This window comes from Nicotiana tabacum, chromosome 24 (genome assembly GCF_000715075.1).
Source record: "Nicotiana tabacum cultivar K326 chromosome 24, ASM71507v2, whole genome shotgun sequence".
Taxonomy (NCBI): Eukaryota; Viridiplantae; Streptophyta; class Magnoliopsida; order Solanales; family Solanaceae; genus Nicotiana; species Nicotiana tabacum.
Genome location: NC_134103.1, coordinates 90,809,680 through 90,823,220, shown reverse-complemented (window position 1 = coordinate 90,823,220; position 13,541 = coordinate 90,809,680). Strand labels below are relative to the sequence as shown.

The 13,541-nt window shown below is 35.8% G+C and overlaps 2 protein-coding genes across 3 annotated transcripts; one reads left to right on the top strand and one right to left on the bottom strand.

Annotated features, from left to right (window-relative positions):
• Window positions 1–943: 943 nt before the first annotated feature.
• LOC107798583 (uncharacterized) lies at window positions 944–5,965 on the bottom strand. Of its 2 annotated transcripts, none has more exons than XM_016621592.2 (6): window positions 5,628–5,965; window positions 4,694–4,807; window positions 4,540–4,617; window positions 2,252–2,317; window positions 2,035–2,100; window positions 944–1,955 (listed from the first exon to the last, which is right to left on the bottom strand). In XM_016621592.2, the coding sequence occupies exons 1-6, from the start codon at window positions 5,805–5,807 to the stop codon at window positions 1,146–1,148; spliced, it is 1,314 nt and encodes a 437-aa protein (XP_016477078.1). In that variant the 5' UTR covers window positions 5,808–5,965; the 3' UTR covers window positions 944–1,145. The 2 variants fall into 2 exon arrangements, with proteins under 2 accessions (XP_016477078.1, XP_075103397.1); XM_075247296.1 differs by lacking the exon at window positions 5,628–5,965 and adding an exon at window positions 5,003–5,140.
• A 5,212-nt stretch (window positions 5,966–11,177) lies between these two features.
• LOC107798582 (uncharacterized) lies at window positions 11,178–11,942 on the top strand. Its single transcript, XM_016621591.1, has one exon. The coding sequence runs from the start codon at window positions 11,178–11,180 to the stop codon at window positions 11,940–11,942; it is 765 nt and encodes a 254-aa protein (XP_016477077.1).
• The last annotated feature ends 1,599 nt before the right edge of the window (window positions 11,943–13,541 follow it).

Genomic DNA, 13,541 nt, shown 5'->3' with positions numbered 1-13,541 from the left:
TATTGCTTTCTTTGTAATTAAAACAATGCAGAAGAAAGGAGGAGAAGTCAGAAATTCGTATGAAAAATCTGAGAGAATGAACTGGTATTTATAGCCAATGTTGAGCTCAAACTGAAGAGGTGCAACTCTTCAGAATGACTGTTTGTGTAAAACGGCCATAAATTAAATGGCTTTTACAAAAAACAAAGGGCATATACTATTCCGTTGGATTTAATATTAATTTTTCGTTTAAAAAAATGGATATTTAATAATATTTCTGTTAATATTTACTATTAACAAATAAATTTGGTCCAATATATTAATCAATCTATCATTTGATTAATTTGATTTGGTCTGAATCTGAATCTGAATCCGATAAGCCGAAGCTGAGCGACGACGACTTCGGCGCGAGGCTTGCCTTTTTCTTATCTCTTCTTATCTCTTCTTATCTCTTTGAGAGCTACCCATCAAAACCTTTTTCTCTTCCAATATGGGACAATGTCCCTTTGTCAAGGAGGGAAACTCAAATATTTTTAATTTCCTCCATTTCTCATTCACCCTCTTTTAAGTTACATTTAAGCTTAAAAACCCAATAAAGATATCATGTGCAAATCTTCAAATCTTATATCTTATGCAAAATAGAAATTTTGTCTATGGAAAAAGATTGTGTGCATACTTTTAGAATTATTATTATAAGTAACCTTAAAAAATCTATATTGCTATTATAGATAGGTACTTTTACAAAGAACATTCTGCTATAAGCATGATTGTTGTTATTACAGATAAAAAGTTGTTATAGAGAGGTAAAATATAGCTTAAAAGATCGGTTCTGACGAAAATTTAGCTTTTATAGTGAATGACTGTTATATAGCGATGTTATCGAGAGAGGTGTGATTGTATAGTCTCGACAATTTCAATGGTTTAGCCCCAAAAGACATACACCAAACAGATGCTAAAGAGAATATGGGGAAAAAGAAGAACTCAAAACCAAAATCATGTGGAGAAAAGTATACTTGAGCTCGGTCCACTCTGTGGCTCAGCAATTATTTATTATCATCACCACCTCATACAGAAGTAAATCTCCTATGGTAAAAAACATAGTAATTTGATCTCTAGTAATTTATTCTCTCTTTTCTGCTAATCTCATGCCTTAGAACCTTACCTGTTTAATGGAACTGATAATAACACTGGCTTTTTAGTTTCATAAGCTCCTTCCTCTTCCTACGGGCCTTTGCTGCTATATATAATGGCATCTGCAGACGCGTTGCTTGATACATTTTAGGGGAGGCACCGGCTACATGCCCACCAGCAGAAGAAGTAACTTTGACATCAGGAGTGGTGTTGTCTTGTTGAGGGCTGTTACGTATACTTTGTCTAGTAATAACCGGTCGTACGAAAGGACTTGAATTGGCAGTCACCTGGAGCATCTCTTTAGACCGAAGCCCTAATAGCTGCCCACTTCCTTCATTTAGTAGATAACCACTGTCAGCTTCGCGAAGGATGTCCCTATGAATAGTATCTATTGAGTCAGTAGTTTCTGTTTCAACTTTCAGAGGAGTTGCTGTTAGGTGGTTCTCCATGTTGACCGTGGTTCTTGGGTTTGAAGTACTACATTCATGAACTACAGAAGTCTCGTGTTGCTCATTATGATTTGAGGACGGTGGATAAAATGGATTACTTTCGGCATGGAATGGGAACGGAAGTATATATAATGGCTTATTCATCATCATGTGACTTTCTAGTTGGTCAGACCGTTTAAATTCTCCAAGAGGTTTAGGCAGCTCTTGTGTAAAACCATAAATACTTTGAGAACCACTTTGTAAAGGTTGAAAGACCGTAGACCAAAAGAACGGCGTTGCCTGAGTTTGGTTATGGAGGAAAGTTGGAAATGTAGTCCAAGTACTAGGAGTTTCCACAGGTGTCAACTTAGACTCATCGTATGTTTCTTGTACTTCCGCCTTAACTATTTTAGCCATCTGCAAATTAACCAATCATGTAATGTGTTCTGTAAATATGTAATTCAAAGTCAGTAATCTCAATATTGAACTATATTACCTGCGTTTTTAAGCTACTATTTTTGTTCCTCAAAGAACTATACTCCGCAGCAGCAAGCTCCTTATTCTATTTCGTCAAAAATGTCACCAAGCAGGAAATGACTATGGCAGAGATAATGATCCTAAAGTAACTTTGTGCATTGGACTAAGTTACTCTCAAAGTTAGGGAACTTATTCCGAATGGAAGAGAAACATATGAGCAAAGATATTCCACATACCTTCTTCAAATTTTCGTTCTCCAATGCAAGATCTGCTGCTTTTCTTGTCAATTCCTCTTGCATGGCCTAGGAAAAACAATTAGACTTTGACATGCTATGATCTGTTAGCCACGATTTGGTTAGTTGTCCGAGGAACAGAAAAAATGTAGAAGCCATTGGAATACGAAAATTCTATGAAGATCTATTGAACCATATAAAGACTTGTCATTCCTTTTAAGCTGATGACTTTGTTGGAAGACAAGTGGCTAGGGTACAAATGCAAGTTAAATTTGCAAGTCTCAATTGCCGCAAAAGCACAGCACACCTTAACTGCGTAGACACATTTTATTGGGATGTCCTGTTCGCAACAGTTTCCAAATAAATTACCCTCTATTCCAAACAATTACAGAAAAAGAAAAGAATTAAAAAACATGTGTTGTTCTGTTGTAAGGAGAGTTCTTAAATCAACCAGAGCACCAACTTCAATAGTTCACCAACAGCCTCAGTTAGTTTTTCATGAAATTATTCTGCGAGTGTAGGCATTAGAGTGTTACTGGAAAAGGGTCGACTCTAAAGTTGTAGTTGATCAGTAAATGCATTAACTTTCTTCTTGCTTAGTAGAATACTAGTTTGCACCAGATGAGAACCACAGTTTGCATGGAAAAATCAAGTCTTTAAATATCAATCATGGAGGACAATTTAGAAATCTGATCCAATTGCCTTTTAGCATCAATTGTCAAGTCCAGACCAACCTTCATGCGGTTTTCCAAACAACAAGATTTGGTCAATTCTTGCTTAAGAACGAATTCAAGAAGCGATATTCCTACAAAAGATTCGCTGTTCTCTTTCTCACAACTTGGGACCTTATATTTTTGTTCTAGGCAGTTCCAGCTTTGTGACTACAGCAGTGAGAAACAAGACGAAAGCACTGTTCTGGTCCAGCATTTTGTTACTACTCCTTCAAAATGCATATTCTTACTTTGACTTGGCAAAATCATCACAGATTCAGCAGAATATGTAGCTGGTAATATTAAGTGGAAACTTCAGGGCCATATAATATCTTTTTATTTAGAAATAGCAGAGGAAAATTACTGTATTGACAAGAGTGGGTTAGATGCGGCTTCTTAGATTACATGGTAAATCTTAACTTTTCAAGAAAATGGATATTATAGACGCATAAAAACAAGGGAAAGCTGGAAGCTGCCTTAATCATTGTTCAAGAATAATTCTTCAAAGAAGGTGAAGACACAAGTTTTCAAATGTTCCCCTAACAAACTCGGAGCATCAAAACAGACAACAGAGCAAGACCAAAAAACTTTCTTCATAAAACTTTTAGGTGAAAATTCCGCAAGCATTAGAATATCGACAAACATAACCTTGATACCTTTGCCTAATCCAATGAATTTACAAATTTTAGATTCAGATTTTCAATTTGACTTCAAATGGAATTATGAAATTGAAAGCCTTACAGCACCCACAAATAAATAAGTTTGTGCTCTCATGCAAGACTCAAATGCACCTAAACTTAGAAATTAAAAAGAGTTTGGGAGCTGGGATCCGAAGAGGAAATAGTATTGAGATGTATTCTATTCCTTAGAAGGAGGTGACTCACTTCTCTTTCCATTTGATATGTTGTGAAGAGGATATCCCAGAGTAGGAAAATGTTATCTTGTGGACTACCTTGGGGAAAATGCGGCTAAATTGAACGGGAGACACAATAATCTAGTCAGTTAATATTAGCTACAAGATGAATATGATGACAATTATGCAAAACGTTTAGGTAACACCAAGAAAGAAAAGAAAGAATTCCTTGTTAATTGAAATGCTTATTATTTTAATGAAACCGAAATAGCTACTTCCACTTGAGAAAACAAAGACATCTTTGGAAAAGGAGAATAGATATTCCTACTTAGCCGGCAATGGTATGTGTTAATCTAAAACTAGCGAAATGGCCTTAATTACAAAGAAAACACCATGGACAACAAGGACTAAACCTTTTTAAGGAGAAATCCTTTCGACACTCTCCAGGAGACTTTACTTCCCAAAGCATTCATGATGAACATAAACCAGTGCATGCAACACAGCGACAGAGATATAAACAAAGTACTGGTCCAACCAAAAATAATGAATACAAGCAAGTCAAAAGTCAAGTTAGAAAAGAGACACCAAATATGTAGCGTTCGACCACACAGGTTCTGCTAGAGAGGCAATTCCTATGAGGAAAAGCACATTATATTGATATATAACTGGTCCAGAACAGCTGCGAGTTATACTGGTGTTCCTGACGAAAATAGCTCAGATGAGCAAACCTGTCTTCGGCGAATTGTCTGCCTGGCAGATTCTCTATTTGCAAATACACGGCGCAGCCTCCGTCCTTCCTTCTCCGCCTGAGAAAACAGTTGCTATGATAAGAAAGTAGGAACATCTAAGGAATAAGGATAAGAGATTGTAATTTTTCAGCACCTCAGTCAAATCCTGCCTCGATTTGCCGCTGGTAACTGGTGGATTATTTGAAGCACATAGAAGACTCGTATCGAGTTCAGATTCATCCTCAGACCGAATGGCTATTTCTTGCTCCTGTATAAACAAGGGCATCGTTGAAGTCCGCCAAAAGAACAGAATTGCAAAAGATATGTAATAGTCTACAATGCCCATAAATGCTATTTGGAACATAGGAAAATACTCAGAGTGTACGTCCTAAAAAAGCTAACATGACAAAGAAACTAATCATCTCAACAAAGTTAGAGTGTAGTAATTTTGATCTAGACATACAAAAATATGTTGCATCAGGATCAGAGAGTAGCCCCCCATCCCTTTTGTCCCCTCTCTTGATAATCCTAAGTCAGTTTACTCAACTTGTCCATAATAATTACTTTATCTGGTAGCCAATAAACTAATTATTGATGACCTATGTTAATTCAGAATAGGGAATCACACTAAAGATAAGTATAGCAGCCATAATTACATGTGTTGAGAACTCTTAAGTAACTACTGAGCTTGGAAGTTGAAGCAAACTAATTGGCAATGCTTCCAAGTTATTGAGAAAAGACCCAAGTTTGTCCCGAAATTGCTCAATTTTGTCTTCTGACAGACTTTTTGTCAATTCATACCTTGCCTTAGTAAATTATCTCGTATTTGTCCTTATCGTTAACAGAGTCCCAACGTGAAATGGGCAGACTCCACATGTCCAAATTCATTCGGAAGAAATGTCTATATCTACTTTCCCTAAAGGCGAATTAATAAGCGTTTAACTGAGGGTAAAGTTGCTTAATTTCAAATAATATTGAGGTAAATTTGACCGTTTTCTCCCTAAGTTATAGTATAATACGTTAGCATTGTACATTATAGTTCTAGTAAAACTGGATGTAACATATTACTCATTCATAAATACACATACTGTTGAATATAAGCCAGCTACATCCCGGGCGTCCATGTAGAGTTGAACGTCACCAGTCACCGGATGCGACAAACAAGCCAACGCCTCCGCCGCTTCCCACTCATATTCCACCAGTTCATCATCGGAAAACCTACCGTCCGCCGCGCACGGCGTCGTTTTGTGCATCTCTTCGTACTCCATATATGTATACAAACTAAATATCGGGTGGTAATTAGGTAAAGAGTGAGAGTACTTAGCTTAGTGAGTACTGAGGAGGAAGCAAAAAGAAACAGAGGAGGAGGGAGGACACGTGTCATGCCAGATAACCGTGACACAACTTCTAAGATTGATAGACATGTATCTGTAAGCGCCAAGTGTTGTTAAATAGACGCACGTAAACTTGTGAGTGGACGTGCCTGAAGCTGGTCTGTCGTAGAAACTAACACGACTTGGGGTGTGTTTGGTTGGAAGGAAAATGTTTTCCCAGAAAATGAGTAGTTTTATCACTTATTTTCTCTTATTTGGTTGGTGAGTAAAAAATATTTTTCGAAAAATATTTTTTAATATTTGATTAGAGAGTAGAAAATATTTTTTTAGGAAAATATTTTTTTATGTTATTCTCCTCACCCCCTTTCCCCCAAGTCCTCATGTTTCCTTGCTCTCTCTCCCCCTCCAAATACCTAACGTTTTCAAGACTCTCTTTTCCTCAACAATTTAATTATTCTTCTAAAAATTTAGACAAACTCAAAAGAACTAATGTGCTACTTTAATTTTTTACGCAAAACAACATTGAAATTTGTGATCCATAACTATAAAAAAAAATACTCTTTTTTTGGTCAAAAAAGAAAGTACTTTTTCTAAAACATAAAAATAAAGTAATCATTTTATTAAAATAAAAAAAAAAAAAATTCTACATTATGCAAAGAAAATATTCATTTTCAAAGAAAATATTTATTTTGTTGAAACGAAAGAAAATATTTTTTCTACATCATGAAAAGAAAGTCTTTTTTTGTTAAAATAAAAAAATATTTTTTTATATCATGAAAAAAATGCTCATTTATTGAAATAAAAATTTATCTATAACATGAAAAGAAAGTACTATTAATAATATTTTTATTTAGGATGGGGTTGGGGGCGAGGGTGGGGCGGAGGGTTGGGGTGGGTAGGGTGGGATGAGGGTGAGGTGGGTTGGTGGAGATGGGAAATAGGGTGGGGAAGATTGAAAAAGAGTTTTGGAAAATATTTTTCCTTCTCTTGATAGGGAAAATATTTTCCTCCATTTGAAGAAAAATGAGTTCATGAGGAAAATATTTTTTAAAACATTAAAGTCAATCAAACATGAGAAAATTAAAAAATATTTTTCGAAAAATATTTTGATTCGTACCAAACACACCTTCGGTATAAACCGAATGTGAATAAACTATTTTCCTTTTTCATAAATGAAAAGCTTAAGAGTATAACATAATGAGAACATCATTCATTTTGCCATATTTTTAATCATAAAAATCTTTTTATGCTTAATAAACACATGAAATAGTGAAATCAGGGGGAAAATAGTCAAAGAGGTGCAGATATGAAACTGCATGCCCGTCTTCCCGTTAAAAAGGCTAAATACATATAAAAACTCATTAAACTTGGCTCTATTTTTTATTTTGGTATTCTATTTCAATCTTGTTCCATTTTAGTCCTCCAACTCTATTTCTTATGTTTCATTTTAACACAAAAATTTTTATCGGACGTAAAAATACAACGCGTATACATACTTGCTTGGCCAAATACATAGATAACCCATTGAACTTGGCTCCATTTTTCATTTTGGCACTCTATCTCAACTTTGTTCAATTTTAGCCCTCCAACTCTATTTCTTATGTTTCATTTTAACACAAAAACTTTTATCGGACGTAAAAATATTTTTTTTACTTCTTTTTTTTTTTTTTTTTTTTGTAAGAGACCTCAATTGCCGCAAAAGCACAGCACACCTTAACTGCGTAGACACATTTTATTGGGATGTCCTGGTCGCAACAGTTTCCAAATCAATTACCCTCTATTCCAAACAATTACAGAAAAAGAAAAAAATTAAAAAACATGTGTTGTTCTGTTGTAAGGAGAGTTCTTAAATCAACCAGAGCACCAACTCCAGTAGTTCACCAACAGCCTCAGTTAGTTTTTCACGAAATTATTCTGCGAGTGTAGACATTAGAGTGTTACTGGAAAAGGATCGACTCTAAAGTTGTAGTTGATCAGTAAATGCATTAACTTTCTTCTTGCTTAGTAGAATACTAGTTTGCACCAGATGAGAACCTCAGTTTGCATGGAAAAATCAAGTCTTTAAATATCAATCATGGAGGATATTTTAGAAATCTGATCCAATTGCCTTTTAGCATCAATTGTCAAGTCCAGACCAACCTTCATGCGGTTTTCCAAACAACAAGATTTGGTCAATTCTTGCTTAAGAACGAATTCAAGAAGCGATATTCCTACAAAAATTTCGCTGTTCTCTTTCTCACAACTTGGGACCTTATATTTTTGTTCTAGGCAGTTCCACCTTTGTGACTACTGCCAGAGGCGGATTCAAGATTTAAATTCTATGGATTCAATTTTAAGATATTTAACATTGAACCCATTATATTTTTAACTTTTTTTTTTTTTTTGTAATTTCAAATTTTTGTTTTTTTCATTTTTCTGCACCCCCTCCCCCGGGGAAAGAAATATTTTTTTTTATATTTTTTCAGTTTTAGTTTTTTCATCTTTCGATTTACAGATTCGAAATTTTACAAGTTCCAAAATTATGAGTTCGGAGCTTTATGTGTTTGGAAGTTTACAGGTTTAGAAATTATAAAGTTTACGGTTTCGAAAGTTCGCGGTTTCGAAAGTTTAGCGGTTCGAAAATTTATGAAATTTGTGGGTATTTCAAGATATGCATGCACACACGTTTCACAAAATATAAATTTATTTCAAAATATTTTATTTTTTAATTTTGTTTTACGAAACCGACCAACTTCGGTCATTATTTTTGGCGCAAAAATACAAGAAACTCTTTTAGTGTCCCGCAAAATTTATTTTTTAAGAAATCGATTTCAAATAAAGATGAAATATGGGGGAAGGAAGTTGAGGGAAAAATGGGGCCAACAATTATTTTATTACTGTTGGAGAAGGAATTTTACCATAAACAATTTGCCTCACGCGCCTACCATGTGAGCCAATTCACACTATGTGACTAGTCAACTTTCGTATTAAAATGAAACATAAGAAATAGAGTTGGAGGACCAAAATGGAACAAGGTTGAAATAGAGTGCCAAAATGAAAAATGGAGCCAAGTTTAATGGATTGTATATGTATTTGGCCTAAGAAAAACCCTCCTACAATGTTCCGACATCAATAAATAGGGAATCTAGAATCTAACAAAATAAATTATCCTTATACATACATTAGAAAAAAGATAATACTAGTTGGATTTTTTTTTTTAGTTCGATTTAGAATGAGAATTCACTTACAGCTGAAATATTAGATACTCACATGAGGAGGCGATCATACTAATCATTTGTCTCAGACTATGCGATGGTTGAAATTTTACTTGAAAATTATTTGTTTTAAAATCAAAATTTAACTATTCAACAAAGCCCTCATTGGCAAACATCGATTAATTCACCTCAAATTTCATAATTTTAGATATTGAAAAAGTATGATTACTATCTCAATGATATCATCCAATAGTGATAATATTGGAGTCCGGAACCTAAATAATGCAAAATTGGACTCAAAACATCAAAATATGTGGAAAAAACTTGACGACATTTTTATATAAAGCGCATTTATTAATGCGCTATACCTTAACGTCCAGTTACTCCGTTAAGGTATAGCGCATGAAATACATGTGCTATGCCTGTTATCAGTGGCGAAGCCACATGGTTACAAGGGTGGTCAGTTGACCACCCTTCGTCGAAAAATTACACTGTGTATATAGATAAAATATTACGTTTTAGAGGTCTATAACACATATTGAACACCCTTTGTCGAGATTTTTTTTACTTCTTCTAAATTTGAATGCCCTTGAGTAAATTTCTAGCTTTGTCACTGCCTGATATTTCCTAACACATAATAATTGTTGTGTATACGCATGTATTTTATGTGTTATATGTACAACGCATATAATGCATGCGCTATACATACCAATTGTCATCCCCTCGCATTAAATATTTTCTTACTTAAGGTCCAACATTCGTTCTTCAAAAAATCATTCTGAAAAATTCATTCTTCAGCATCCTTTATATCACTTCATATCCATCAATATTTTTTGAAGTTTGCTAGAATGTCTGAAGAGCGAAAAATTGGGGTTGCATTATATTGGGGAGGTAAGGTTGTGGTGGAGAATAAATCGATACACTATAGTTGTTCTCCGCAGAGTATTGTTAAGCTACCACTCACATTGGAGTACGACGGATTGGTATCTTTGATTTATAAAAGGATGAGTGTGAATAAACGTTCGGTTAATATTAAGGTAACCAGAAGATATGTCGTTTACTTCGCAGGGGGTTGCTTGTTATGTCGAGTTTAACATCGAAGACGATGAAACTCTGTAAGATTTCTTTAGGACTCCGGATGAACACCGAGATGTTCTTGTGTTAAAAATGTTGGAATGTACGTCAAGTCTGAAGACGTCAACAATATTGATGTTCCGCAAAATATAGATAACACTCAATCATCTGGTGGTGTTTTTGGAGAAGTTTTATCCAAACAGGTTCCGTATGAAAGAGTCTGGCCAGATATAAACCTATCTCCACGGGCGAATTAGGAGCGAGGACATAATTTCTCCCCCATGCAGCAGCATGGAGTGTCGTCAAGTTTACATAATTCACACGCCGAGTAGTAAATTTTAATTTTTCTTGTTGTAGTATTATTGTTTCTTTTATGCATCATATTCATATTAACACTTATGTCTTTCAAAGGGGTTACCGATCAGATTTGAATTTTATAAGTTATGAACCAACCAACAATTGGAATATATCTAATTTTGGAGGTTTGGATCATACTGATCTATCTACGAGTCATCAACAACTCGATAATATGCATCATGGGCTATCTACAGATTATGAATTGTAAGTTAAGAGATAAAATTAATATATTATATTGGGATGACTCTGAGAAACTCATTATTTTTGTTGGTTGTGCAGTGAAGACGAGCAACATGACGGTTCTGTCCTAACTCACGCGATGACGATATATTGAATCAGGATATGGCAGATGCACAGAGTGAGGAAGATGACGATGATTATGACAATAATGTTAATGAGCCTGGAGATGATACACCCTTCCCTGATGAGAGCGACAATGATGAGGAACCACACTTCGCAGATGAGAATGAGAATGAACAACCCGATTTGATGAGGGAGCATGATGTCACTACTAAGCACGCTCTTTACATGCAGACTCCACCTACCGTTAGACCCATAGTGTATGAGTCTCGCGTTCCCTTTCATTCAAGGGAGATTCCCTACTTTGATCACTTGCCCAGTATGCCGGATGTGGATGTCTTCACAAGTCACAAGGGATATTGATAACATTCGTACAACAATGTGGGATGAATCTAGACCAATAGAGCTCTGTAAGAATCTGCTTTTTACTGACAAGTCGGGCCTTAATAGGATGGAGCGAATTTACAGCATAAAAAGTTGTCGTGAGATCGAGGTTGTTGAGTCATCTAAGCAAATATATAAGGTTGTTTGTCGTAGATGGGACCAAGGTTGTAAGTGGATGATGCGTGCGATAAAGTTAAAAATTAATATGTGGATCGTGGGAAAATACATTATCAAGTACACTTGTGATATGGACACATTCAATGGGAATCATTTTAACTTGAATGTTGATTTGATTTCCCTTGTCTTGATTTCACACATTGAATCGTCCATAAGGTACAAGGTGAAAGAGTGTATAACATCATTTGCGCGGGTATATAGGTGTACCATTACCAAAAGAAAGGTATTTCTCGGGCGTAAACGTGTGTTTGAGATTGTTTATGGCAATTGGGATAAGTCATTTGCAGCTCTACTGAGGTACATGGCTGCCTTGCAACACTTTAACCCTGGGACTGTTATTGAATGGAAGCACGATCGGATTCCTAACATACCAGAATACATATTCATATATGTGTTTTGGGCATTTAAACCATCCATTGATGGTTTTGTTCATTGTCGGTCGATAATCTCCATTGACGGCACACATGTATATAGAAAGTATTATATAAAGATGTTGATTGTCATTGCAATAGATGCTAATGGAAGCATATTTTCCCTCGCATTTGCTATTTGTGCCAATGCAATTCAAGAAACTTGGACATGATTTTTAAGCCATTTGAAGGAGTTGTGAGATAACATTTAGGTATTTGTCTAATATTTGATCGGCACAGTAGGATTTTAAGTTCTATGAATACTTTAGATACATGGAAGGAGTCGTACGCCTACCACCGTTACTGTGTTAGGCGCTTGAAGTCCAACTTCCAGCGGGCTCATCTGAACAAGAGCTTACATGATTTAATGTGGATGGTTGTAACAGACCATTAAGAGTGTAAATTCAGGATGTGAATGGAGTTTATTAGGCAGGAAGACGAAGGAGCTTATGATTGGTTGATGCAACATGAGTTTGATAAGTGGACTTTGCATAAGGATGGTGGCAGAAGATGGGACATTTTGACTACAAATGTATCAGAGACTTTTAATGGGTTGTTTGAAGTCTGCCCGTAGATTACCTGTCACTGCCATGGTGCAGATGTCATTCAAGCAGCTTGTAGAGAGGTTTATTGAAAGATTCTGCAGTGCATCATCCTTTCTGGAAATAGGTATTTAATTTATGCCATAACCGATGAAACGATTTGACAAATATAGGAAGCGGGCACAGTGGCATACATATTTGCAATATTACAGCGATCGAAATAGTTTTGAAGTTCGCACTGGTTTGCATCAAAACCGTATATTACCCACACCATCAATGAATCCATGTGATTATGTTCATGTGAAAAATAGTCTATTTATCACTTGCCATGCTCACATGCCATGAAGTGCTTTCAACATGCTGGGTTTGCAGTAATGAGGTATGTTGATAAAGAATATAGTATGGCTGCATATGCAAACACCTATAGCGGTCACTTCCAACCACTGGGTTCTGAGTATTATTGGCCGCCGGAACTAATTAAAATGGTTTGTAAGAAGGATTTTGTGCGTCGCAGACAAGTGCAAAAAAGAACGCGGATATAGAACCAAATGGATGTTAGTGATATCATATATGCACGTAAATGTGGTATATGCTCCCAAACAGGACACGATCATCGAAAATGTCCTACAGTCGGTTTGGGAATGCCACGCCCCAAACCTGTAGAGGCGTGGTCGGCACCCGGTACCATACTCGGCCCGAGCGTACCACTCTGTAACTGTGAACACTAGAGGGGTAACCCTCAACCTAGGCCGATAAAGCCATATTCTGAATCATCTAAAAATATCCTCTCTCTCATCTGAGGGGTAAATGATCGAGTCCGAACCTACACCACTATTGAGTAACGAGGATAGTCAATGCAGTTTTACCCAACAAGGTCGGGATCGATTTTCACAGAGAGTTAATTGATTTGGAATTAGGTTTATATCTAAGTCTAGATGCGTGTGTTGTTCCTAATTGCACTTCCAAACATGATGGTGTTAATTTTATTTATATTTTTATTTCTATTGTATGTTAAGATTATAGCTAAGTACGATATTTTTTATGTAGGTTTTCAAGTGTTTAAACGGACTAGGGTAGTGACTTTCGCCTAGGTGGACATCTAAAATGTAGTAAGAATCTAGGGTAAGCTTGATTAATTTGGGATTGTAATATAGCCATCACACCCAAGTTTTCATTCTATATCTCTCGATAGGTTGAGTGATTTTGCCCAATTTGGCTTTCTCAAGTCCA